This window comes from Oncorhynchus mykiss, chromosome 2 (genome assembly GCF_013265735.2).
Source record: "Oncorhynchus mykiss isolate Arlee chromosome 2, USDA_OmykA_1.1, whole genome shotgun sequence".
In the NCBI taxonomy this organism is placed as follows: Eukaryota; Metazoa; Chordata; class Actinopteri; order Salmoniformes; family Salmonidae; genus Oncorhynchus; species Oncorhynchus mykiss.
In genome coordinates this window covers 67,087,347-67,115,235 of record NC_048566.1, presented here as the reverse complement: position 1 = coordinate 67,115,235, position 27,889 = coordinate 67,087,347, and the positions used below count along the sequence as shown (strand labels likewise).

Genomic DNA, 27,889 nt, shown 5'->3' with positions numbered 1-27,889 from the left:
TTTCTAAGAGTGCACATGCATACCGACACAACACAAACACACACACACTTTTATACTCATCATATGCTGCTGCTACCCTGTTCTTTATACTTGTATTATTATCTATGCCTAGTCAATTTACCCTGCTTTAATGTACATATCTGCCTTTTAACTCTGCATCGTTTGGAAGGGCTCATAAGAAGGCATTTCACAGTAAAGTCTACACCCATTGTATTCAGCGCATGTGAAAAATACAATTTTATTTTAATTTATTTGAAAATGTAGAACTGTGAGACGTGGGGGGGTGTCTGATTGATGGTGGGCTTCAGTTAGATTACTTTTAATTTCCACCTCCATTTATTAGAGAGAAAACCCGGATTTCAATTACAAGTGAAGGAGACTGAAAAGGGCAACAGATGTCTGGATGGCTTTCACTCACTAAATGTGCACTCTGACTAAGCCTAAAGCAGATTTGAAACACTCATTCTCTGGAATGTGAGGAGGTTATTGGATTGATATTTGTGTAAATTATATTGATGTTTTTGTTCAATTGGATTGATATTGTGTTGAATATATGAGAATAGACGCTTCTATTGTACTTCACCCACTCATTAAGCTTTCAAACCTGTTTTCCTTAAGGTTAATAATATTCTATTTAATATTTATATGCTTTATGTGGTCTTCAAGTAAACATACGGTATGTTGTTTAGACATTAATCCTTTTGGGAATGTGTCTGGAAAGCGCTGGCATGCTTTTTAGGAATTTCTTATGCTGAGCTAGTGCTGGGCAAAACTAAAATGTCTCATTTTAATAATTCTCTGTGGTAGCTTATCATGTTTCCCTGTTAGTAATGTTCAGTGCAGAGAATATACACCTAGCAGGTGTTCTATAAAGATGGTTTATAAAGTGTTGTTTAACCACCACATGTCGAGCCGATTGTTTGACTCCTAATGTCGACATTCAAACAAACAGCAAACTACCATGTCCAGCAATGCATGTCTTTCCAAAGGTAGATTAGTAGTATTCTTCCAATTAACTACAATTATTTTTCTATTTTCAGGCGGATCAATGGAATGCTCATTTGTTTAAAAGAGCTAAAGGCAGAGGAAAATTAGCTTCAACGTGCTAATTTGATTATTGAAGTCAAAGTAGATCCCTACAAGACTTTGAGGCTTTGAAGAGGAGAAACAAACAAAATATATCAATAGGTTGAAAGACAGACGGAACATAGTAAACCATTAAAAGGGATTACTATCATTAGCAACAAGTACAGAACACATACAGGGACACTTATTCCTACATTCCCACGCATATCAGTTCATGTGTCATTCACTCTCTCTGTCTTACTCAAATAGAAACAAACTCACTACCTGCAATCATGACAGAAAATGTAAGCTCAAGGATGGACACCCCAACCAACATTTCCTTGGTGGGCCCAGGGGACCCCATATCTCAGTCTCTGGAGTACAAGACTGTGGCAGTGTTCCTGGTTCTGCTGGTCTGTGGACTTGGCATTGTGGGTAATATCATGGTGGTTCTGGTGGTCCTCACCACGCGACACATGCGTACGCCCACCAACTGCTACCTGGTCAGCCTGGCCATAGCAGACCTGACCGTGCTGGTGGCCGCTGGTCTGCCTAATGTGTCAGACAGCCTGATGGGCACCTGGGTGTTTGGGCATGCTGGCTGCCTTGGTATCACCTACCTTCAGTATCTTGGCATCAATGTGTCCTCCTGCTCCATTACAGCCTTCACTGTGGAGAGGTAAGTGACACCTCAACTACCGTACCCCATTTACACATCATCAAGTACCAGCCATATACATATATATATATATTCAGAAAGTATTCAGACCCCTTGACTTTTTCCAATTATTGTTACATTACAGCCTCACTCTACAATGCATGAAATAGTTATTTTCCCCTCATCAGTCTACACATAATAACCCATAATAAAAAAAAGGGTTTTAGAAACGTATGTTAATTTGTAAAAAAATGTAAAAAACGGAAATATCACATTTACATAAGTATTCAGACCCTTCACTCAGTACTTTAATGAAGAACCTTTGGCAGCGATTACAGCCTCAAGTCTTCTTGAGTATGATGCTACAATCTTGGCACACCTGTATTTGTGGAGTTTCTCACATTCTTCTCTGCAGATCCGTACTCCAGGTTGGATGGGGAGTGTCACTACACTGCTATTTTCAGGTCAATCCAGAGATGTTCGACGGGGTTCAAGTCCGGGCTCTGGCTGGGTCACTCAAGGACATTCAAAGACTTGTCCCGAAGCCACTCCTGCAATGTCTTGGCTGTGTGCTTATGGTCATTGCCCTGTTGGAAGGTGAACCTTCACCCCAGTCTGAAGTCCTGAGTGCTCTGAAGCAGGTTTTCATTAAGGATCTCTTTGAATTTTGCTCAGTTCATCTTTCCCTCAATCCTAACTAGTCTCTCAGTCCCTGCCGCTGAAAAACATCCCCACAGCATGATGCTGCCACCACCATGCTTCACCGTAGGGAAGGTGCCCGGTTTCCTCTAGATGTGACGCTTAGCATTCAGGCTAAATACTTCAATCTTGGTTTCATCAGAACAGATAATCTTGTTTCTCATGGTCTGAAAGTCTTTTAGATGCCTTTTGACAAAGTAGGCTGTTGTGCCTTTTACTGAAGAGTGGCTTCCGTCTGGCCACTCTATGATAAAGGCTTGATTGGTGGAGTGCTGCAGAGATGTTTGTCCTTCTGGAAGGTACTCCCATCTCCACAGAGGAACTCTGGAGCTCTGTCAGAGTGACCATCAGGTTCTTGGTCACCTCCCTGTCCAAGGCCCTTCTCCCCCGATTGCTCAATTTAGCCAGGCGGCCAGCTCTCGGAAGAGTGTTGGTGGTTCCAAACTTCTTCTGTTTAACAATGATGGAGGCCACTGTGTTCTTGGGGACCTTCAATGCTACAGACATTTTTTGTTACCCTTCCCAGATCTGTACCTCAAAACAATCCTGTCTTGGAGCTCTACAGAAAATTATTTTGACCTCATGGCTTGGTGTTTGCTATGACATGCACTTTCAACTGTGGGACCTTACATAGACAGGTGTGTGACTTTCCAAATCATGTCCAATCAACTGAATTTACCACATGTGGTCTCCAATCAAATTGTAGAAATATCTCAAGGATGATCAATGGAAACAGGATACACCTGAGCTCAATTTCGAATGTCATAGTAAAAGGGTCTGTAGCAGTACCAGTCAAAAGTTTGGACACACCTACTCAATCAAGGGTTCTTCTTCTTTTTTACTATTTTCTACATTGTATGGAATAACACATATGGAATTATGTAGTAACCAAAAAGTGTTAAACAAATGAAAATATATTTTTGATTTTTGATTATTCCAAGTAGCCACTCTCTGACTTGATGACAGCTTTGCACACTCTCAGCATTCTCTCCACCACCTTTACCTGGAATGCTTTTCCAACAGTCTTTAAGGAGTACCCACATATGCTGAGCACTTGTTGGCATTTTCCTGTTTCCTGTTGATAAACAAATGATAGTCCCATTAAGTGCAAGCCAGGTGGGATGCCATATTGCTGCAGAATGCTGTGGTATCCATGCTGGTTAAGTGTGCCTTGAATTCTAAATAATTCACAGACAATGTCACCAGCAAAGCAGCCCGACACCATCACACCTCCTCCTCCATGCTTCATGCTTCATTTCTGAGGCTGGTAACTCTAATGAACTTATCCTCTGCAGGAGAGGTAACTCTGGGTCTTTATTTCCTGTGGCGGTCCTCATGAGAGCCAGTTTCATCATAGAGCTTGATGGTTTTTGCGACTGCACTTGAAGAAACTTTCAAAGTTCTTGAAATGTTCCTGATTGACTGATCTTCATGTTTTAAAGTAATGATGGACTGTCATTTCTCTTTGCTTATTTGAGCTGTTCTTGCTATAATATAGACTTGGTCTTTTACCAAATAGGACTATCTTCTGTATACCACCCCGACCCTGTCACAACACAACTGATTGGCTCAAACGCATTAAGAAGGAATGAAATTCCACAAATGAACTTTTAACAAGGCACACCTGTTAATTGAAATGCATTCAATTAACAGGTGTCTGTCTCAACCAGCGGGGCAGTATTTTTACGTCTGGATGAAAAGCGTGCCTAAAGTAAACTGCCTGTTACTCAGGCCCAGAAGCTAGGATATGCATATAATTGGTAGACTTGGATATAATACACTCTAAAGTTTCTAAAATCGTTAAAATAATGTCTGTGAGTATAAGAAGTGTCACTTGTAAGTGTCACTCAATGTGGACTGCGCGTGAACTGGAACGCGCTTCACTTTGTTTTTATCCGGTATTGGAAACAGTTTATCCCTTCTTAAATTTTATTGTTTATTTATGTTTTAGGATACCTGAGGTTGGATTAGGAATGTTGTTTGAAATGTTTGGACCAAGTTTACAGGTAACTTATTAGATTCTTTGTAGTCAAGTTGGGAAAGTTGGAACCGATGTATTTCTGAATCCAACGTGCAAAATCAATGGACATTGTGGGGATATAAAGAAGGACATTATCGAACAAAAGGACCATTTCTGGGACATTTTGGAGTGCCAACAGAAGAAGATCTTCAAAGGTAAGGCATGTATTATATCATTATTTCTGACTTTTGTGTCGCCACCTGCCTGTTTGAAAATTATTTTTATGTGTTTGTATGCGGGGCACTGACCTCAGATAATCGCATGGTCTGCTTTCGCCGTAAAGCCTTTTTGAAATCGGACACTGCGGCTGGATTAACAAGAAGTTAAGATTATATTTTCGTGAAACTTGAATATTGATATTTCTGTAGTTTGAATTTGGCACTCTGCAATTTTACTGGATGTTGTCAAATCGATCCCGCTAAAGGGATTGGCGCGTGAAGAGATCACTAACAGGTTAATGTCAAGAGTGTGTAAAGCTGTCATCAAGGCATAGAGTGGCTACTTTGATGAATATCAAATATAAAATATATTTTGATTTGTTTAACACTTTTTTTGTTACTACATGTTTCCATATGTGTTATTTCGTAGTTTTGATGTCTTCACTATTATTCTACAATGTAGACAATAGTACAAATAAAGATAAACCCTTGAATGAGTAGGTGTGTCCAAACTGTATGTAAATAAGGTATTTCTGTTTTCTTATTTTTATACATTTGCAAAAATGTCTAAAAACCTATTTTGGCTTTGTCATTATCGGGTATTGTGTGTAGATTGACGAGGAACATTTTTTATTTAATCAATTTTAGAATAAGACCGTAACATAACAACATTTGGAAAAAGTGCCAAGGGGTTTGAATGCTTTCCTAATGCACTGTATACAAAAAAATATCTGAATAATTTACTGTATAAACGTCTCTGTAGAACAACATGCCGAAGAGTCTATTATTTGTTCTTCTCCATTTCCAGGTACATTGCTATCTGCCACCCAATGAGGGCCCAGACAGTGTGTACGTTGTCCCGGGCCAAGCGGATCATAGCAGGGGTGTGGGTGTTCACCTGTGTCTACTGCATGCTGTGGTTCTTCCTGGTGGACATCCAGGTAATGAAGGACAGCACCATCCAGTGTGGCTACAAGGTGTCCCGTGACCTCTACCTCCCCATTTACCTCATTGACTTTGCCATCTTCTACGTGATCCCTCTGCTCCTGGCCATAGTCCTGTACGGCCTCATTGCCCGCGTCCTGTACCTCAACCAACTCCCCAACCGGCCCGACGCGGGTACAGTCTCTGCTGGCGCCACCACGCTCCGCAGGAGCTGCAAGGAACCAGCAGACGAAGGAAAAGGGGGTCGTCAGGGCCGCCCGAAGAGTGTGCTCTTCTCCAGGAAACAGGTGCGTGTGTCAACGAATATGGAGCACCCTTTATTTTATGTAACCTTTATTTTGACAGAGAGTCATAATTACAAAGAATATACAAATCACACTAAGAAAAGCAAAACAGAGAGACAATTCAATCATAGAAAAACACATTCTTCAGTAAAAGGGTCCTCAATCAGCTGTCTGAATGGCCCTAGAGGCACCGAATCCTTCAGTTTCAGAGAGCTTTGGAGATTATTCCACAAGTAAGGTGCAAAAAACTTAAAGCAGATTGACCTACAGTAACTCAGTGGAGATCTAAGGGATCCCTGAGACCGGGTCTGGCAGCTCGGACGTCTGTATGTTAACAATGAAGGTACGGTGGAAGTTTGTGCAATGGATCGATCTACAAGACTTTAAAGAAGTCTAGCCTGTTTTCTGATACAAAATATTTTGCCCAGGGGTCAGCAGTTTTTATTATGTCAGTTATTGACAGTCACTCAATTTGCCATGTCAGCCAACAATTTTTTTATTTGTAGTGTGTCAGTGTCCTCTACTGTCTCCTTTCTCATTATTTTGTTCAAAATAGTAGATCATAAACACTTTGTGTTTCAATTATTAAAAAACAAAGGATTCTTCACCCGGTAGTGGTTCTGAAAAGTTGTCTATAGTCATTTCCATATTGATTACCAGAGTTTTTGTCAATGACCTAGAACAAGAATTCGATCAATTGATTTTAAAAAAATGGTGTTGCTAAATTAGTCTAGCCAGCTATCTAAACTTGTAGTAATTATGGCCGAATACCAACCAGGCATGCAGGGCACATGCCCAGGGGCCCTGACCTCCAGGGGGCCCCCATTTATTTTGTCACTCTCACTCAGATATCATATTAACATGGCATAAGTTAGGACAAAATGTGTAGAATTGCTGGAATTTAGCTTTAAAATGTGTTATGTTCCTCAGCAAGAAAACAAAATACTGTCACTCAGAACGGGGAACTAACAAAGAGTCACTGACAACAGGCAAACGAAACTGGTGGGGTTTTAGGAGGGGTTCTAAAAGACATTCATGGAGGTGTCCACTGAAAGTTGACTAACAACAACAACTGGAATCTAAAAGACACCCACCACGAGCTCCCAATAAATTTGCCCAAGAAGAGGCAAACAAAAAACTTAAAGACAGGAAGCAAACCAAAAAGTTGAGCAAAACAAAACAAATAAAGGATTGTTTGTCTAGAAGTTAAAATAGGGAGCGCCAACTAAACGTGTTAACCCTCCACATCTCTCAAGACCACTGGAGCACTAGGCCAGCCACTCTTGAATACCATTAGGGCCAGCAAAGGTGAAACACTAATGAGATGGCAACCAGCACAGGTGTAACACATACTGACTAACAATGTGACACCAAACGGTGCACCTAACTCATCAATATGCTTTTTGAAAGATAGCTTTTCATCAATCCAGATGCCCAGATATTTATAATTGGGATGATCAATGTGGGCACCATCCAATGCAAAAATCATCAGATACATTTTTTTGTGTTTTGGAATATAATATACTTGGTTCAGACAGGATACACCACGCATTCATTCAACGATTAGAAAAAGATTACAATACATACAATATGTTAGTCTTAGCATTAGGCTCTGCTCCTTCAGGGTATCTCACTGGCTCATGTTAATTTTAAAGGCCCAGTGTAGTCAAAAACGTGTATTTATATATACAAAAGTATGTGGACACGCCTTCAAAATTTTGTGGATTTGGCTAGTTCAGCCACACCCGTTGCTGAGAGGTGTATAAAATCTGGCCCACAGCCATGCAATCTCCATAGTCAAATATTGACAGTAAAATGGCCTTACTGAAGAGCTTAGTGACTTTCAACGTGACACCATCAGGATGCCACCTTTCCAACAACAGTTTGTCACGTTTATGCCCTGCTAGATTTCTAGCCGCCCCATGACAAAATGCGTAGAATTGCTGGAAAATAGCTAAAACAAAGTTTTCCAGCTAATTTGTGTTTTCTTTATGTATTATTTCTCACATTGACAGAAAATCTTACATTGATGAAAATCTTACGTGTTATTACATACAGCCGGAAATAACTATTGGATATCAGCGCGATGTCAATTTACAATTTACACTACGACCAGGAATACGACTTTCCCGAAGCGCATCCTTTGTCCGCACCACCCAGGGCATTTCAACTGATTCCAGAGGCCGACCAAAAACAACAGCGCCGGAGAAGATGGAGACAGAGCGGCCTTCTGGTCAGACTTCATAGTCGTGCACACCAACCACCACTTCCGAGTATAATACTCGCTAATGTCCGGTCCCTAGATAACAAGTTCGACAAAATCGGGGCAAGGGTTGCTTTCCAAAGAGACATCAGAGATTGTAACATACTCTGTTTCACGGAAACATGGCTCTCTCGGGATATGCTGTCATAGTCAATACAGCCACTGGATTGTCAGTGCGTCACGTCGACAGGAATGAACATCAAGCCGACAGGAATAAACGACTCATGGTGTAATTGTAACAACATACAGGAACTCAAGTTATTTTGTCCACCTGACCTAGAATTGCTCACAATCAAATGCAGACCATATTATCACCCAAGAGAATTCTCTTAGATTATTGTCACAGTCGTGTATTTCCCCCTTCAAGCCGATACCACAACGGCCCTCAAGGAACTTCACTGGACTTTATGCAAACTGGAAACCATATAATTCCATTTATTGTAGCTGGGGATTTTAACAAAGCAAATTTGAGAACAAGGCTACCTAAATTCTATCAGCATATCGACTGTAGCACTCGCGCTGGAAAAACACTGGACCACTGTTACTCTAACTTCCGTGATTCGCTGAGTGAGTTTTTATAAGGAAGTGTATATGAGATGGTGTACCCACTGTGACTACTAAAACCTGCCCAAACCAGAAACCAGGAACCATCACTCACGTCGCCAAACTTACCCTAGTAAAACTGACTATCCTACCGATCCTCGACTTCGGCGATGTCATCTACAAAATTGCTTCCAACACTCTACTCAGCAAACTGGATGCAGTTTATCACAGTGCCATCCGTTTTGTCACTAAAGCACCTTATACCACCCACCACTGCGACCTGTATGCTCTAGTCGGCTGGCCCTCGCTACATATTCGTCGCCAGACCCACTGGCTCCAGGTCATCTACAAGTCCATGCTAGGTAAAGCTCCGCCTTATCTCAGTTCACTGGTCACGATGGCAACACCCACCCGCAACACACGCTCCAGCAGGTGTATCTCACTGATCATCCCTAAAGCCAACACCTAATTTGGCCGCCTTTCGTTCCAGTTCTCTGCTGCCTGTGACTGGTACGAATTGCAAAAATCGCTGAAGTTGGAGACTTTTATCTCCCTCACCAACTTCAAACATCTGCTATCTGAGCAGCTAACGATCGCTGCAGCTGTACATAGTCTATCGGTAAATAGCCCGCCCATTTTTACCTACCTCATCCCCATACTGTTTTTATTTATTTACTTTTCTGCTCTTTTGCACACCAATATCTCTACCTGTATGTGACCATCTGATCATTTATCACTCCAGTGTTAATCTGCAAAATTGTAATTATTCGCCTACCTCCTCATGCCTTTTGCACACAATGTATATAGACTCTCCTTTTTTTCTACTGTGTTATTGACTTGTTAATTGTTTACTCCATGTGGAACTCTGTGTTGTCTGTTCACACTGCTATGCTTTATCTTGGCCAGGTCGCAGTTGCAAATGAGAACTTGTTCTCAACTAGCCTACCTGGTTAAATAAAGGTGAAATAAAAAATAAAAAGGTGGCGGCATTTGCGCAAAGCCACCACATTTAACCATGGAAAGATGACTGGGAATATGGCGAATGCAAAGAGTAATAGTAGTTATTCCCTCTGCAAGGCAATCAAACAAGCAAAATGTGAGCATAGAGACAAAGTGGAGTCGCAATTCAACAGCTCAGACACGAGATGTATGTGACAGGGTCTAGAGACAATCACGGACTACATAAGGAAGCCGGCCACGTCACGGAAACCGACGTCTTGCTTCCAGACAAACTAAACACCTTCTTTGCCCCCTTTGAAGATAATACAGTGCCACCGACATGGCCCGCTTCCAAGGACTGTGGGCTGTACTTCTCCGTGTTAACACTCGCAAGGCTGCCGGCCCAGACGGAATCCCTAGCCGCGTCCTCAGAGCCCGGGTAGACCAGCTGGCTGGTATGTTCACTGACATTTTCAATCTCTCCCTATACCAGTCTGCTGTCCCCACTTGCTTCAAGATGTCCACCATTGTTCCTGTACCCAAGAAAGCAAAATTACTTGCACTCACTTCTGTCATAATTACCTTTATTTAACCAGGCAGGCCAGTTGAGAACAAGTTCTCATTTACAACTGCAACCTGGCCAAGATAAAGCAAAGCAGTGTGACACAAACAGCACAGAGTTACACATGGGATAAACAAACATACAATAACACAATAGAAAAATCTATATACAGTGTGTTCAAAAGTAGGGAGATTAGGGAGATAAGACAATAAATAGGCCATAGTGGCAAAATAATTACAATTTAGCAATTAAACACTGGGGTTATAGATGTATAGAAGATGAATGTGCAAGTAGAGATACTGGGGTGCAAAGGAGAAATAAATAAATAATAATAATATGGGGATGAGGTAGTTGGGTGGGCTATTTACAGATGGGCTGTGTACAGGTGCAATGATCGGGAAGCTGCTCTGACAGCTGATGCAGCTTAAAGTCAGTGAGGGAAATATAAGGCTCCAGCTTCAGTGATTTTTGCAATTCGTTCCAGTCATTGGCAGCAGAGAACTGTAAGGAAAGGAGGCCAAAGGAGGTGTTGGCTTTGGGGATAACCAGTGAAATATACCTGCTGGAGCACGTGCTACGGGTGGGTGCTGCTATGCTGACCAGTGAGCTAAGATAAGGTGGGGCTTTAACTAGCAAAGACTTATAGATGACCTGGAGCCAGTGGGTTTGGTGACTAGTATGAAGCGAAGGCCAGCCAACGAGAGCATACACATCGCATTGGTCGGTGGTATATGAGATTTGGTGACAAAATGGATGGCACTGTGATAGACTACATCCAATTTGCTGAGTAGAGTGTTGGAGGCTATTTTGTAAATGACATCGCCGAAGTCAAGGATCGGTAGGATAGTCAGTTTTACGAGGGTACGTATGGCAGCATGAGTGAAGGATGCTTTGTTGCGAAATGAAGTGTTTTGAGAGACTAGTCAAAGATCATATCACCTCCACCCTACTTGAAACCCTAGACCCACTCCAATTTGCTTACCCCCCCAATAGGTTTACAGACAATACAATTGCCATCACACTGCACTCTGCCCTATCCCATCTGGAAAAGAGGAATACCTATGTAAGAATGCTATTCATTGACTATATCTCAGCATTCACCATAGCACCCTTCAAGTTCATCATTAAGCTTGAGGCCCTGGGTCTCAACCCCTCCCTGAGCAATTGGGTCCTGGACTTCCTGATGGGCCGCCCCCAGTTGGTGAAGGTAGGAAACAACAACTCCACTTCGCTGATCCTCAACACTGGGGCCCCACAAGGGTGCGTGCTCAGCCCCCTCCTGTACTCCGTGTTCACACATGACTGCATGGCCATGCACGCCTCCAACTCAATCATCAGGTTTGCAGACGACACAACAGTAGTAGGCTTGATTACCAACAACGGCGAGACAGCCTACAGGAAGGAGGTGAGGGCTCACGGAGTGTGGTGTCAGGAAAATAACCTCTCACTCAACGTCAACAAAAGAAAGGAGATGATCGTGGACTTCAGGAAACAGCAGAGGGTGCACCCCCCCATCCACATCGACGGGACAGCAGTGGAGAGGTGGAAAGGTTTAAGTTCACAGACAAACTGAAATGGTCCACCCACACAGACAGTGTGTTGAAGAAGGCGCAACAGCGCCTCTTCAACCTCAGGAGGCTGAACAAATTTGGCTTGTCACCTAAACCCCCCACAAATGTTTACAGATGTACAATTGAGAGCATCCTGTCGCACTGTATCATCGCCTGGTACGGCAACTGCACCATCCACAACAGCAGGGATCTCCAGAGGGTGGTGCGGTCTGCACAATGCATCACCGGGGGTACAGCACCCGATATCACAGGAAGGCCAAAAAGATCATCAAGGTCAACAACCACCCGAGCCACTGCCTGTTCACCCCACTACCATCCAGAAGGCGAGTTCAGTACAGGTGCATCAACGCTGGGACCGAGAGGCAGCTTCTATCTCAAGGCCATCAGACTGTTAAACTAGCACAGATAGGCTGCTGCCTACATACAGACTTGAAATGATTGGCCACTTTAATAATGTCACTTTAATAACGTTTACATATCTTGCATTACTCATCTCATATGTATATACTGTTTTCTATACTATCTATTGCATCTCAGCTTATGCCGCTCTGTCATTGCTCATCCATATATTTATATATTCTTATTCCATTCCTTTACTTATATTTGTGTGTATTAGGTATTTGTTGTAGAATTGTTAGATATTACTTGTTAGATATTACTGCACTGTCTGAACTAGAAGCACAAGGATTTTGCTGCACTTGCAATAACATATGTTAACCATGTGTATGTGACCAATAGAATTTGATTTGATTTAGAGTTTCCCCAGTAAACTGTACGTGATGTTATTGTGAAGTGGAAACGTCTAGGAGCAACAATGGCTCAGTCGTGAATTGGTAGGCCACACAAGCTCACAGAAATGGACACCAGAGTGCTGAAGCGTGTAGTGCATATAAATCTTCTGTCCTCAGTTGCAACACTCAATAACGAGTTCAAAACTGCCTCTGGAAGCAACGTCAGCACAATAACTTTTCATCGGGAGCTTCATGAAATGGGTTTCCATGGCCGAGCAGCCGCACACAAGCCTAAGATCACCATGCGCAATGCCAAGCATCAGTTGGAGTGGTGTAAAGCTCACCGCCATTGGACTCAGTATAAGTGGAAATGCATTCTCTGGAATGATGAATCAAGCTTCACCAACTGGCAGTCCGACGACTAATCTGGGTTTGGTGGATGCCAGAAGAACGCTACTTGCCCGAATGCATAGTGACAACTTTAAAGTTTGGTGGAGGAGGAATAATGGTCTGGGGCTGCTTTTTATGGTTTGGGCTAGGTCCCTTAGTTCCAGTGAAGGGAAATCTTAGTTACAGCATCCAATGTCATTCTAGACAATTCTGTGCTTCCAACTTTGTTGCAACAGTTTCCGGAAGGCCCTTTCTTGTTTCAGCATGACAATTCCCCCATGCACAAAGTGAGGTCGATGGTTTGTCGAGATCGGTGTGGAAGAACTTGACTGGCCTGCACAGAGCCCTGACCTCAACCCTATCTTTCACCTTTGGGATGAATTGGAACACAAACTGTGAGCCAGGCTGTTAAAGCAGCAAAGGGGGGGACCAGCTTCATAATAATGCCCATAAGTTTGGAATGATATGTTCGGCGAGCAGGTGCCCACATAATTTGGGTCATGTTGTTTACATACAGTATATATATTATATTATGAGGTTGAAATAATACTGTGAAATTGTGAAAATTTTGATAATGCCATTTTAGTGTGATGCATGAAACACAACAAGTATCTCACTGCCAATAAACTGCCAATAGGTACTCATCACAGTGGGAGGTTGATCCTTCTCTTGCTAGAACAAAAACGATACCTGCTGCGTGCCGTCCCGGTAGCAACATACCTATTGATTCTCCTAGTAGAATCACAATTCTCGTTAGTGGCCAACAACTTGACTTTGAGCCAAACAAACCCATACATGGGGGAGCCCCCAAAAAAAGCGGGCACCTCCATACATCCACTGATGAGCCAGTCACACTTCATATGCAAAGTATGCTATGGGATGGTAGCTACTGCCACCTTCTAGTTTGGAGTATTTTAACAAGGTTGAGTGGCTGACGACTTCCAAGGTCTTTGCGGTTTGAACACAAAAGAGATTGATTGCCAACACTTTGTTCAGAGGTGCTAAGTACTGTTGACAGGCAAATGTTTGCCAACACTACCTGTGCGTCTGAGTTTTATGAGTCTATTGACAAGCTTTAAGTCTGAGCCTTAAAGCTTGTGCTTCAATCTAAGTAACGTATTACAAAATGCCAATCAAAATTTGTCAATTTAAGCTAGAGATATCTGTTTTTTTGCAATCCACCGTATCCGCCTTTGTCAGACTTCCTCATCTGCGGTAGAAGTTGGCCAAGCTACAGATGATGTTTGTCAGACCATGAGACATCCCGAAAATCAGTCTTCTCATCAAAATGTCTGTAGCATCCAAAATGTTTGGCCTACAAACAACTATGACCACTCTATGGAAAGATGAGACTCTCATGAACACAATACTGTTTTCTGTTTTGCTCCACGACTCCCAAGAAGTTGTTACCGCCGATGTGTCAACTTCTGTCTGTAGCGTCCGAACTGTTTGGTCTACAAACTTTTATGACCACGCTATGGAAAGGGGAGATTATCACAAATACGATGGTGTTCTCTGTTTTTCTCTATGACCCCCACAAGTTTTACGGGACTCGTCTGAAGGTAACTGGTACTGGCTGAATCCCTGAATCCTTTGGACACCACCGCCCGTAAGGGAATGGCCTCGGGATACCGGGTGGCATAGTCTACGATTACCAGGATGTACCGGTGTCCTCGTGCTGTTTTTACCAGGGGTCCCACTATGTCCATGGCAATGCGTTCAAAGGGCACCTCGATGATCCGTAGGGGGGACCAGTGGGTTTCAGAACGTTTACACAGATCAGACACAGACAGAGAAGGATTAGCTCAGTTTCAAAGGTGTTTATTAAATAGTCCAAAATATAAGAATAGGTCTCCCCCAAGATACCCTCGCTGGGATACCGTCTTCTGGGCTCCGGGTCTCGCTGTATCCTGTCGGGATCAAAAACTGAACTCCCTCCTGTTACCTCTGGTACCGTCCCCAACTATATGGGAGTCCTTTCTTCCCCCCAATCTCTCCCCTGTGTGCTAGCCTTCTGGCAGCTTTATGGGACTTGTACAGCTGGTGAGCAATCAGCCCTTGATTACTCACAAATCCCCAATCAGCCCCAATTAGTCCTGGCCGGAGAATCTGTCGAGACCTGGCACATCCAGCAGATGGAGCCATTGCCTCGTGATGTATACACCGTCTGTCACCAGGCCTCGACGAGTCTCCCCCTGGTGGCTGACCTGCTGTACGCCACAATGCACACATCAATCTACATACAATACCCCATAATGACAAATCAAACTCACGTTTTTAGAAATGTTTGAAAGCAGATGTTCGATCGGGTTCAAGTCCAGGCTCTCGCTGGGCCACTCAAGGACATTCAGAGACTTGATCCGAAGCCACTCCTGCGTTGACTTGGCAGTGCGCTCTGGAGCAGGTTTTCATCAAGGATATCTCTCTGCTTTGCTTTTTCATCTTTCTGTCGATTCTGATTAGTCTCCCAGACCCTGACGCTGAAAAACATCCCCACAGTAAGATGCTGCCGCCACCATGCTTCACTGTAGGGATGGTGCCAGGTGTCCTCCAGATGTGACACTTGGCATTCAAGCAAAAGAGTTCAATCTTGGTTTCATCAGACCAGAGAATCTTGTTTCTCCTGGTCTGAGAGTCTTTAGGTGCATTTTGGCAAACTCCAAGCGGTGTGTCATGTGCCTTTAACTGAGGAGTAGCTTCTTTCTGGTCACGCTACCATGAAGGCCTGATAGGTGGAGTGCTGCAGAGATGGTTGTCCTTCTGGAAGGTTCTCATATCTCCCCTGAGGAACTCATAGTGACCATCGGGTTCTTGGTCACCTCCCTGACCAAGACCCTTGTCCCCCGATTGGTCAGTTTGGATGGTTGGTCAGCGCTAGGAAGAGTCTTGGTGGTTCCAAACTTTTTCCATTTAAGAAATGGAGGCCACTGTGTTCTTTTGGACATTCAATGCTGCAAAAATGTTTTGATACCCTTCCCCAGATCTGTCTGTGCCTCGACACAATTGTGTCTCGAAGCTCTACGGACAATTTGTTTGGCCTAAAGGCTTGGTTTTTGTTGTCAACTGTGGGACCTTAAATAGACAGGCGTGTGCCTTTCCAAATCATGTCCAATCAATTGAATTTACCACATGTGGACTCCAACCAAGTTGTAGAAACATCTCAAGGATTATCAATGGAAACAGGATGCACCTGAGCTCAATTTTGAGTCTTATAGCATAGGGTCTGAATACTTATGTAAATAAGGCATGTCTGTTTTTTATTTTTTATAAATCTGCAAACATTCTAAAAAAATGTTTTCGCTTTGTCATTGATGAGTACTGTGTGTAGATTGCTGTCATTTAATATATTTTTTTTTCATTCATTATTGAATAAGACTAATGTAACAAAATGTGGGAAATGTCAAGAGGTCTGAAGGAAATGTATATATATAATTGAATGAATCTGTAGGCTAATAAAGTTCTATGAAATGGCATACAGTGGGGCAAAAAAGTATTTAGTCAGCCACCAATTGTGCAAGTTCTCCCACTTAAAAAGATGAGAGGCCTGTAATTTTCATCATAGACACCTGTACACTTCAACTATGACAGACAAAATGAGAAAAAAATCCTGAAAATCTCATTGTAGGATTTTTTATGAATTTATTTGAAAATTATGGTGGAAAATAAGTATCTGGCTCTCAAAGACCTGTAACTTCTTCTTTAAGAGGCTCCTCTGTCCTCCACTCGTTACCTATATTAATGGCACCTGTTTGAACTTGTTAACAGTATAAAAGACACCTGTCCACAACCTCAAACAGTCACACTCCAAACTCCACTATGGCCAAGACCAAAGAGCTGTCAAAGGACACCAGAAACAAAATTGTAGACTGAATCTGTAATAGGTAAGCAGCTTGGTTTGAAGAAATCAACTGTGGGAGCAATTATTAGGAAATGGAAGACATACAAGACCACTGATAATCTCCCTCGATCTGGGGCTCCACGCAAGATCTCACCCCGTGGGGTCAAAATGATCACAAGAACGGTGAGCAAAAATCCCAGAACCACACGGGGGGGACCTAGTGAATGACCTGCAGAGAGCTGGGACCAACGTAACAAAGCCTACCATCAGTAACACACTACGCCACCAGGGACTCAAATCCTGCAGTGCCAGACGTGTCCCCCTGCTTAAGCCAGTACATGTCCAGGCCCGTCTGAAGTTTGCTAGAGAGCATTTGGATGATCCAGAAGAAGATTGGGAGAATGTCATATGGTCAGATGAAACCAAAATATAACTTTTCGGTAAAAACTCAACTCGTTGCGTTTGTAGGACAAAGAATGCTGAGTTGCATCCAAAGAACACCATACCTACTGTGAAGTATGGGGGTGGAAACATCATGCTTTGGGGCTGTTTTTCTGCATAGGGACCAGGACGACTGATCCGTGTAAAGGAAAGAATGAATGGGGCCATGTATCGTGAGATTTTGAGTGAAAACCTCCTTCCATCAGCAAGGGCATTGAAGATGAAACGTGGCTAGGTCTTTCAGCATGACAATGATCCCAAACACACCGCCCGGGCAACGAAGGAGTGGCTTCGTAAGAAGGAACCTTTCAAGGTCCTGGAGTGGCCTAGCCAGTCTCCAGATCTCAACCCCATAGAAAATCTTTGGAGGGAGTTGAAAGTCCGTGTTGCCCAGCAACAGCCCCAAAACATCATTGCTTTAGAGGAGATCTGCATGGAGGAAATGGCCAAAATACCAGCAACAGTGTGTGAAAACCTTGTGAACACTTACAGAAAACGTTTGACCTCTGTCATTGCCAACAAAGGGTATATAACAAAGTATTGAGATAAACTTTTGTTATTGACCAAATACTTATTTTCCACCATAATTTGCAAATAAATTCATTAAAAATCCCACAATGTGATTTTCTGGATTTTTTTTTCTTATTTTGTCTGTCATAGTTGAAGTGTACTTATGATGAAAATTATAGGCCTCTCTCATCTTTTTAAGTGAGGTAACTTGCACAATTGGTGGCTGACTAAATACTTTTTTGCCCCACTGTATATTAGGCCGTATTATTTTGCCATTTTAGGGGAAACACTTGAATGAAATACAGGCTTACTACTTCTAAGTCTCAAACGCCCCCAGGAGACAAACGCACAAGGAACACAATTCAAGCTTCAGCAAAGGACAACAGAAAACACACCTCTTTTAACAGGGAAATCATAATAAGTAAATAGGACACACCTGAGTGTCGTTAATGTCTCTTGGTTGTTCTCTGCCGCCCTCTGGTGACAGGTAGAACCATGACACTCTAACGCAGTTCCACCTCCGACACCGCCAAAACTGCTTTGCGGATGTCGGCTGGCGTGGATCTGATAGAATCTAGCCCAGTCATTCAAAAGTATACAGGAGTTTCATCAGAACTTCAGACTTCCAATGAATAAAAGAGCAAAGAGTATCTGTTGGAGAACTGAGACTATAATCATCAGTAGCACTTTATAATAACACCGTGTGCAAAAGCATTTATAATGAATTAGTAAATTGTTTATCATGATAGTAATCTAGTTATTCACGCATTTATAAACAACTTTTAAAGTAATTAATAATGATTAATAACATCACTCATGTTCAGGTCCTTATAAACCATTTACTAACCATTAGTTAAGTCGTTTTATGTGTCCTCATCTAAAGTGTGGGATATTTATACTTTATAAATTCTTTATAAATGTTTTGAGCGGCCAGTGTAATTTCTCACAAAAAGATGGACATGCCATTGGTAGACATTCCAGCAGTACCTGGTGCTCCTTAAGGTCTCAAAATGGCCCCTAGAACATTCAGTTGGCCTGCACATAGCCCTGACCTCAACCACATCGAACACCTTTGGAATTCATTTGAATGCCGACTGCGAGCCAGGCCTAATCGCCCAACATCAGTGTCCGACCTCACTAATACTCTTGTGGCTGAATGGAAGCAAGTCCCCGCAGTAATTTTCCAACATCTAGTGGAAAGCATTCCCAGAATAGTGGAGGATGTTATACTGTAGCAGCAAAGGGGGGATCAACTCCATATTAATGCTCATGATTTTGGAATGAAATGTTCGACAAGCAGGTGTCCGCATACTTTTGGCTATGTAATGTATCAATGGTTAAACAACAAGCACACAATACTGAGGGGGTGAATTGCAACCAACAGGCAGAATGTAGTGCTGTGCTACGCTTTACTAACGGATTTCTTAAAAAGCTACTACTGGGAGATTACATGCACCTGAGTGTTAAAGCAAACTTGCTTGCAACAAAGTGACTCCCCTATCAAGGTATTTTGGTACTTTCCTTATACACTAGCCCATGCCAAAGTCCCCACATGGGTTGCTGCTGTCGGCTCCTGGCTTATATTCGTCGCATCTTTGATATTTGCCTCTCCAAAGGTGAGGCATGATGAGGCTTTTTATCAGCGGTATTGACCTCACAATAAACCAGATTAGAGTAACTGCATGACAGCTTTGTGGTGCTGAAACATGAAGCGGCAGCCGCAGCGCAATCAATAAGAGGTAGCCCTACCTGTTTAACAGACTAAATTATGGACTGTCCACAGATTTGTCTGCCAACTCCTCCAATAGTGTCACCACTCTTTAAATACCTCTGTGTCCATGAAGGGCTTGATGTGTTAAGTTAAAACCAGTGCTTGAATTGAAGGGGTAGGCCTATGTGAGGGTATGCCATAGTCTATTTTTGTTAAAGAAAATGGCAAAAAGCAAACCCCTTGTTAGCTTACATCTTTGAAAAACGAAACCGGATTCTGATTGTATAAAGCAATCTAGAATGGCGCTTTCCTCCGCAATACTTTACGCTAGAAATTAGCTGCAAAATGCACAAGAAAGATGCAACTCCGATCACAGGAGGTTGGTGACACCTTAATTGGTGAGGACAGGCTGATGGTAATGGATGAAGCGTAATAAGTGTAATTGTATCAAATACATCAAACACATGGTTTACATGTTGTTGATGCCATTCCATTGGCTCAGTTCCATCCATTATTATGAGCCGTCCTCCCCTCAGCAGCCTCCACTGACTCCGATGCATATTGGGATATCTTTAGTTTGTCTCTATGAAATTCAGACGCTGAGCTATGAAGATCTATAGTTGAGAAAAACAAAAAGAGACTAGTAATAGTCCTATGTTGCTATCAATTGAGCTATTCACCTTCTGTTAAAAAGGTGTTTAACTAGAGTCGATGTGTGCGCCCACGAGGAAATTTAATGAGGATAATAAAAAATCCCCATCAAAAAGTTAGAGGTTTCTATATTCTTGCATGGGCTGCATCTCAATCCACAGCATTTCAATCTGGGCTCCCGGGTGGCGCAGCGGTCTAAGGCACTGCATCTCAGTGCAAGAGGCATCACTGCAGTCCCTGGTTTGAATCCAGGCTGCATCACATCCAGCTGGGATTGGGAGTCCCATAGGTCGGTGCACAATTGGCCCTGCCTTGTCCAGATTTGGCTGGGGTAGCTCATGTACTGGAGGCAGCTCTGCAGAGGGGTCACTATTTGGAACAGCCACAAAGTCTTAAATCTGATTCAAACCTTAACCACACTGATAACCCTAAGGCCTAACCCTAACCTTACATTTAGACCAAAAAGCAAATGTTTGTTTTCATACATCTTTATGATAATAGCCAAGTTTGGAGCTCAGTTCTGCCTCCAGGTCAAGATTCATGACAATAAACATCAACCTGCTTCTGTAACTGTGGTGGAAGGTGACAGACCAGGAGACATCCCGAAAAACCAAATGCTTTGGGATAGCAACTAATAGCAACTAATATGACCCCACCATTCAAAAGCTGAGACTCTCATGAACACGTAGGCCTACATGTAGGTTGTATTGCACTATTTTATTTTTTTATTTCACCTTTATTTAACCAGGTAGGCTAGTTGAGAACAAGTTCTCATTTGCAACTGCGACCTGGCCAAGATAAAGCATAGCAGTGTGAACAGACAACACAGAGTTACACATGGAGTAAACAATTAACAAGTCAATAACACAGTAGAAAAAAAGAGAGTCTATATACATTGTGTGCAAAAGGCATGAGGAGGTAGGAGAATAATTACAATTTTGCAGATTAACACTGGAATGATAGATGATCAGATGGTCATGTACAGGTAGAGAGATATTGGTGTGCAAAAGAGCAGAAAAGTAAATAAATATAAACAGTATGGGGATGAGGTAGGTCAAATTGGGTGGGCTAATTACTGATAGACTATGTACAGCTGCAGCGATCGGTTAGCTGCTCATATAGCAAATGTTTGAAGTTGGTGAGGGAGATAAAAGTCTCCAACTTCAGCGATTTTTGCAATTCGTTCCAGTCACAGGCAGCAGAGAACTGGAACGAAAGGCGGCCAAATGAGGTGTTGGCTTTAGGGATGATCAGTGAGATACACCTGCTGGAGCGCGTGCTACGGGTGGGTGTTGCCATCATGACCAGTGAACTGAGATAAGGCGGAGCTTTACCTAGCATGGACTTGTAGATGACCTGGAGCCAGTGGGTCTGGCGACGAATATGTAGCGAGGGCCAGCCGACTAGAGCATACAAGTCGCAGTGGTGGGTGGTATAAGGTGCTTTAGTAACAAAACGGATGGCACTGTGATAAACTGCATCCAGTTTGCTGAGTAGAGTGTTGGAAGCTATTTTGTAGATGACATCGCTGAAGTCGAGGATCGGCAGGATAGTCAGTTTTACTAGGGTAAGTTTGGCGGCGTGAGTGAAGGAGGCTTTGTTGCGGAATAGAAAGCCGATTCTAGATTTGATTTTAGATTGGAGATGTTTGATATGAGTCTGGAAGGAGAGTTTACAGTCTAGCCAGACACCTAGGTATTTATAGATGTCCACATATTCTAGGTCGGAACCATCCAGGGTGGTGATGCTAGTCGGGCGTGCGGGTGCAGGCAGCGAACGGTTGAAAAGCATGCATTTGGTTTTACTAGCGTTTAAGAGCAGTTGGAGGCCACGGAAGGAGTGTTGTATGGAAGGAGTGTTGTATGGCATTGAAGCTCGTTTGGAGGTTAGATAGCACTATGACTCAAGCCTCGTCTTTAGGTAACCGAGTACTGGGCTGAAACATGAATGAAAGTGAATAGAGCATTTCAGTGTCAAAGGTATCCGGGTCAATCCACAGTAAAGCATATATCCTTATACACTGAGTGTACAAAACATTATTTAAATAATTTCTCTGGGCTAATAGCATTAAGTCTTAATTCAAAGTTTCATCCAATATACAGTTGAAGTCGGAAGTTTACATACACCTTAGCCAAATACATTTAAACTCAGTTTTTCACAATTCCTGACATTTAATCCAAGTAAAAAATCCTGTTTTAGGTCAGTTAGGATCAGCACTTTATTTTAAGAATGTGAAATGTCAGAATAATAGTAGAGAGAAGGATTTATTTCAGGTTGTATTTATTTCATCACATTCCCAGTGGGTCAGAAGTTTACATACACTCAATTAGTACTTGCCTTTGCCTTTAAATTTATTAATTGGGCCAAACGTTTTGGGTAGCCTTCCACAAGTTTCCCACAATAAGTTGGGTGAATTTTGGCCCATTCCTCCTGACAGAGCTGGTGTAACTGGGTCAGCTTTTTTAGGCCTCCTTGCTCGCACACACTTTTTCAGTTCTGCCCACAAATTGTCTATGGGATTGAGGTCAGGGCTTTGTGATGGCCTCTCCAAAACCTTGGCTTTGTTGTCCTTAAGCCATTTTGCCACAACTTTGGAAGTATGCTTGGGGTCATTGTCCATTTGTAAGACCCATTTGCGACCAAGCTTTAACTCATGTCTTGAGATGTTGCTTCAATATATCCACATAATTTCCCTTCCTCATGCTGCCATCTATTTTGTGAAGTGCACCAGTCCCTCCTGCAGCAAACCACCCCCACAACATGATGCTGCCACCCCCCGTGCTTCACAGTTGGGATGCTGTTCTTCGGCTTGCAAGCGTCCCCCTTTTTCCTCCAAACATAACGATGGTTATTATGGCCCGACAGTTCTATTTTTGTTTCTCCAAAAAGTACTATCTTTGTCCCCATGTGCAGTTGCAAACCGTAGTCTGGCATTTTTATGGCGGTTTTGGAGCAGTGGCTTCTTCCTTGCTGAGCATCCTTTCAGGTTATGTCGATATAGGACTCGTTTTACTGTGAATATAGATACTTTTGTACCTGTGTCCTCTAGCATCTTCACAAGGTCCTTTGCTGTTGTTCTGGAATTGATTTGCACTTTCCGCACCAAAGTACGTTAATCTCTAGGAGACAGAACGCTTCTCCTTCCTGAGCGGTATGAAGGCTGCGTGGTCCCATGGTGTTCATACTTGCGTACTATTGTTTGTACAGATGAATGTGGTACCTTCAGGCGTTTGGAAATTGCTCCCAAGGATGAACCAGACTTGTGGAGGTCTACACATTTTTTTGGCTGATTTCTTTTGATTTTCACATGATGTCAAGCAAAGAGGCACTGAGTTTGAATGTAGGCCTTGAAATACATCCACAGGTACACCTCCAATTGATTCAAATTATGTCAATTAGCCTATCAGAAGCTTCTAAAGCCATGACATAATTTTCTGGAATTTTCCAAGCTTTTTAAAGGCACAGTCAACTTAGTGTATGTAAACTTCTGACCCACTGGAATTGTGATACAGTGAATTATACGTCAAATAATCTGTCTGTAAACAATTGTTGGAAAAACTACTTGTGTCATGCACAAAGTAGATGTCCTAACCGACTTGCCAAAATGATAGTTTGTTAACAAGAAATTTGTGGAATGGTTGAAAACAAGTTTTAATGACTCCAACCTAAGTGTATGCAAACTTCCGACTTCAACTTTGTATATTTTTTTTATTGATACCTACAGGTGTCCTAAAATTCTAAATGATCCATGGTATGACCATCTTAAAACAATTCCATATGTCAGCTTAGTAGAACCACCCCCTGTCGGGGCTCTCTCTGCGATGTAAGGCTACGTTTTGAAATTAGGTTACAATGCTTAGGATCATACGAGGTCTCAGATGTAATTATTTGCAAACAGCGACCGCGTCAAAAAGAGAAAATAAACATAGGCTACAAAACTCCTTTACTAGAGACATTGGTGATTTGATCTAAATTATTATATTATTGTCATTAAATAGAGTAGGTCTATTAATTGGACCGCCGACTATTAGCTCAGAATAATGGTGGTATAAAAAAAATATTATTCTGCTAATGTTTTCACTCATGTAACAAGACTGGAATTGCATGAATATGCCGAGATCTGGCATATTCAGGCTGGTATGGCCATAAGCCCTGTCTCGTGTGATTTCGGAAGCTAAGCAGGGTTGTGCCTGGTTAGTACTTGGTTGGGAGACTGCTTGGGAACCCCAGGTGCTGTAAGCTTGCTGTGACATGGTGAGGTGAAGAGACCAGATGATGAATCAGTGGTTAAGGATAACATAGTACTTTACTTAGAAATGGTAACGGAAGGATCACAGTAACACTGGGAAAACAACAAACACTAAGTCTTAAACTCACTCAGGAGACAAATGCACATTCCACACAATTCAAGCTTCAGCAAAGGATAACAGAAAACACACTTGTTTCAACAGGGAAATCATAACGAGTAAATAGGTCACACCTGAGTGTCGTTAATGTCTCTAGGGCGGTCTCTGCTGCCCTCTGTGTACAGTGGAACCATGACATAGAGCTGTCAAATCCACAAATGACGGACATTGCCATTGGATGGAACAAAACTACACCCAACTTTATATCCTTCAAATCCCATGCAACCGCGTAAGTTCATGCAACCGTTATATTGTCTACACCTCGATTAGACTGAAAGGCTATAAATACCCCCATTGAAATTAACACAACACTGTCATTATTTCTATACTTAATAGAGCCTACACTTTCTATTGCCCTTTTGAACTTCTAACGTGGTAAGGATAATAGGAAGGGAGTGGTTTTTGACACACGAGCAGCCGCTCACTGATTTGTTAGCTCATACACCTCCAAGAGCGCCAAAACATGCAGTTGTCAGCTAACTCAGGTTAACGCTCGATCTGATTGAATCGAGGACGTAGTATAAGTATATGATTTTTGTTGACAATCTCCCAATGTACCTAATAAGAAAGGATGCTGCAAAGGGTGACTCTTTCTGCACTATTAGCTAGACCAGTGATTATCATTGTAGTGTATCCAAAGGTAAACTGGAGTTCTGTATTCAACCTAATGCAAACCTGAAGCTGTCTGTTTTGTTTGTGGCTTCATGTTGATAATCCCTCTACTGGTGATGCGTTAAGTGTCATCATCTCACCGTTGGAAAATTAAAGCTTCCACCTCCCTACTTCTCTCGCCTCAATTAAACACTTTGTTGTGTCATGAATTTCTTTATTTCAACCAGGATTGCTGTCAATGACTGCTGTTTAACAAGCGTACTTTATCTCGAATAGCATTAAGCTTAAATAGGTCGTGTATGATAGGTTTATCAACTGCCCCTCTTTTGTGCAGGTTACCGTTTTTGTTCTGAAGGCAGCTCTGCAGTGTGGTCACCAGCTGGCACAGCAGCAAAGTCATCAAATCTGCCTAATAAGCCTAACCCTAACCTTAACCACACTGCTAACCCAAATGCATAACCCTAACCTTAAATTAAGACCAAAAAGCTCATTATTATTTACATAAATTTTTACAATAATAACCAATTTTGACTTTGGAGCTGGCCCATCTAGCGGAAATCGCTCAGTTCTGACACAAGGACAAGACTCATCCCAATAAATGTCAACCTGCCTCTTTTGTGTTGCCATGATCAAACGTAGGAAGACTAAAAAAAGGTGGCCATGCTTCAACAACACATGTATAAAATTCATACAGACAGAAAGGTGAGCAGGGGATAAAAGAAAGCCTGTGCCATTGTTTGGAAGTGATAAGGCTAATGAGTGGTGGTTACGGTGGTTCTATCCATCTGTCTCACCGGGGTTCTGGAATGTCTGCCTGTGTGCCGTCACCATGGTCACAAAGCCAGGGGCTGAGTGATCCTACAGTACTCTCTCTCTGATTTCTTTGAGGATGTGCCTAGCTCTCAGATGGGGGCCTGTTCTCCCTAAGTCACTCAGGGCAACTGGGGCCTCGTAGACCCAATCCACTCTGGCTGAGAGTGGCCAAAGTGTGTTTGTTTGCTTAAACCAAGCCTCACACAGATACATACCAAATTGTGTTATAATGATACTGCAACACGTCTTCCCTGGTCTCACCTCTCCTGTCTCTACCACAGGTCACCAAGATGCTGTCAGTGGTGGTGATCCTGTTCGCCTTACTGTGGATGCCCTACCGGACCTTGGTCCTTATTAACTCCTTCGTTGACACACCTTACCTGGACGCCTGGTTTGTACTGTTCTGTCGGATTTGTATGTATGCCAACAGTGCCATCAACCCTGTAGTGTACAACCTGATGTCTCAGAAGTTCCGTTCAGCATTCCGCGGGCTCTCCCAGTGCCAGAGGCTGGAGGCCCACTGTACACTCTCCATGAACCAGACCGGCTACAGCATGGCCAGGGACCCACGCACCTCCCAACAGACTAGCAACGAGACCAAACAGGGGGCAAGGAGAGTGACCTGCACTGACACAGTGACAGAGTGGCAGAGCAAAGACACCTCCTCAGCCCAAGAGAGGAAGGATCTGCATCACCGGAAGGAAGAGAGGAAAGACACAAGCTTTGGTGAGATCAACTCCACACCTGGGCAATCTGAGATCAACTCCACACCTGGGCAATCTGAGATCAACTCCACACCTGGGCAATCTGAGATCAACTCCACACCTGGGCAATCTGAGATCAACTCCACACCTGGGCAATCTGAGATCAACTCCACACCTGGGCAATCTGAGATCAACTCCACACCTGGGCAATCTGAGATCAACTCCACACCTGGGCAATCTGAGATCAACTCCACACCTGGGCAATCTGAGATCAACTCCACACCTGGGCAATCTGAGACCAACTCCACACCTGGGCAATCTGAGATCAACTCCACACCTGGGCAATCTGAGATCAACTCCACACCTGGGCAATCTGAGACCAACTCCACACCTGGGCAATCTGAGACCAACTCCACATCTGGGCAAACTCAGATCAAAGCCACACCAGGGCAACATGAGATGAGTGAGGCAGGAATTAATCACACAGTGCTGTAGATAAAGCAAGCTTGTTTTAACATGAGTAAGTGAGTATTCACAAAACAATGTGGTAACATATCAAGCCCTTTAGGGCAAGGTTTCTCACACTATGGGTCGGGACCCAAAGTGGGTCCTGGGCATTATACATCTACGTATATACAGTAATTATTCTTTTAATTTGAGTTGTTGAAGGATGATTTGAGTAACATGAGGACGGTCAATTTCTCATTTGGGTTTCGAGCTGAAAAAGTTTAAGAACCCCTGCTTTATGGTATTGCAGGATGCATTTGATTGGAAAAGTAATCCATATAATTACCCTTGAATAAGCACTATCACCTATTGCAGAATGATAAGATTCAGGCAATTAACAGTTTTATAATTTAGGATTCTCGGTGTTTGGCTGATCGTAAAAACCATAATCAACACCTAACTCCTCTGCAGAGTGTTATGGGTCACTCCCAAGGATCACTGCAGGGCTACTCTGCTCTTGTTAGTGCATTTCATTAGGTACGCTTCTCATTAGGTTGTTATACTCAGAGGGAAAGAGGAATAACATGATGTTAAGAGAGAGAGAGCACTAACTGCCTTTAAAGGGCAATTTCACCACTTTTCAACCTAATTTGTATTATCCCAAGCACAATACCAGTGTCTACATATGTGAAAACAACACATTTCTAAGTTTGATATAAAAAATATATAAAGCTAAAAAGTTCTACCCCTTGACCCAGGGACAACACTGTACAGCACCACCATATGTTCTGCACAAAAGCCCCAGCTCAGAGCATAAGACATTTTGCTATTGTTTTACCTCCACTTTGCCAAGAGATTAATTTGAAATGTTCTGGGCCACATGAGAAAGTTGGAATGGGTGGGGTAACCGGAGTTAGTGATCCATTCA

At 42.8% G+C, this 27,889-nt stretch overlaps 1 protein-coding gene across 1 annotated transcript; it reads left to right on the top strand.

The window, feature by feature from the left end:
• The first annotated feature begins 1,358 nt into the window (after window positions 1-1,358).
• On the top strand, window positions 1,359-27,009 carry LOC110494458 (thyrotropin-releasing hormone receptor-like). The gene is made up of 4 exons (XM_036934666.1): window positions 1,359-1,744; window positions 5,409-5,832; window positions 26,092-26,732; window positions 26,922-27,009. The coding sequence occupies exons 1-4, from the start codon at window positions 1,359-1,361 to the stop codon at window positions 27,007-27,009; spliced, it is 1,539 nt and encodes a 512-aa protein (XP_036790561.1).
• The last annotated feature ends 880 nt before the right edge of the window (window positions 27,010-27,889 follow it).

Bases quoted from the DNA above. Each gene is read 5' to 3' on its own strand.
- LOC110494458 (XM_036934666.1), top strand. From the start codon at position 1,359: ATGACAGAAAATGTAAGCTCAAGGATGGACACCCCAACCAACATTTCC. The intron at 5,833-26,091 runs GTGCGTGTGTCA...TCTCTACCACAG, and splicing joins TGCTCTTCTCCAGGAAACAG to GTCACCAAGATGCTGTCAGT. The intron at 26,733-26,921 runs CAACTCCACACC...GCAATCTGAGAC, and splicing joins ACACCTGGGCAATCTGAGAT to CAACTCCACATCTGGGCAAA.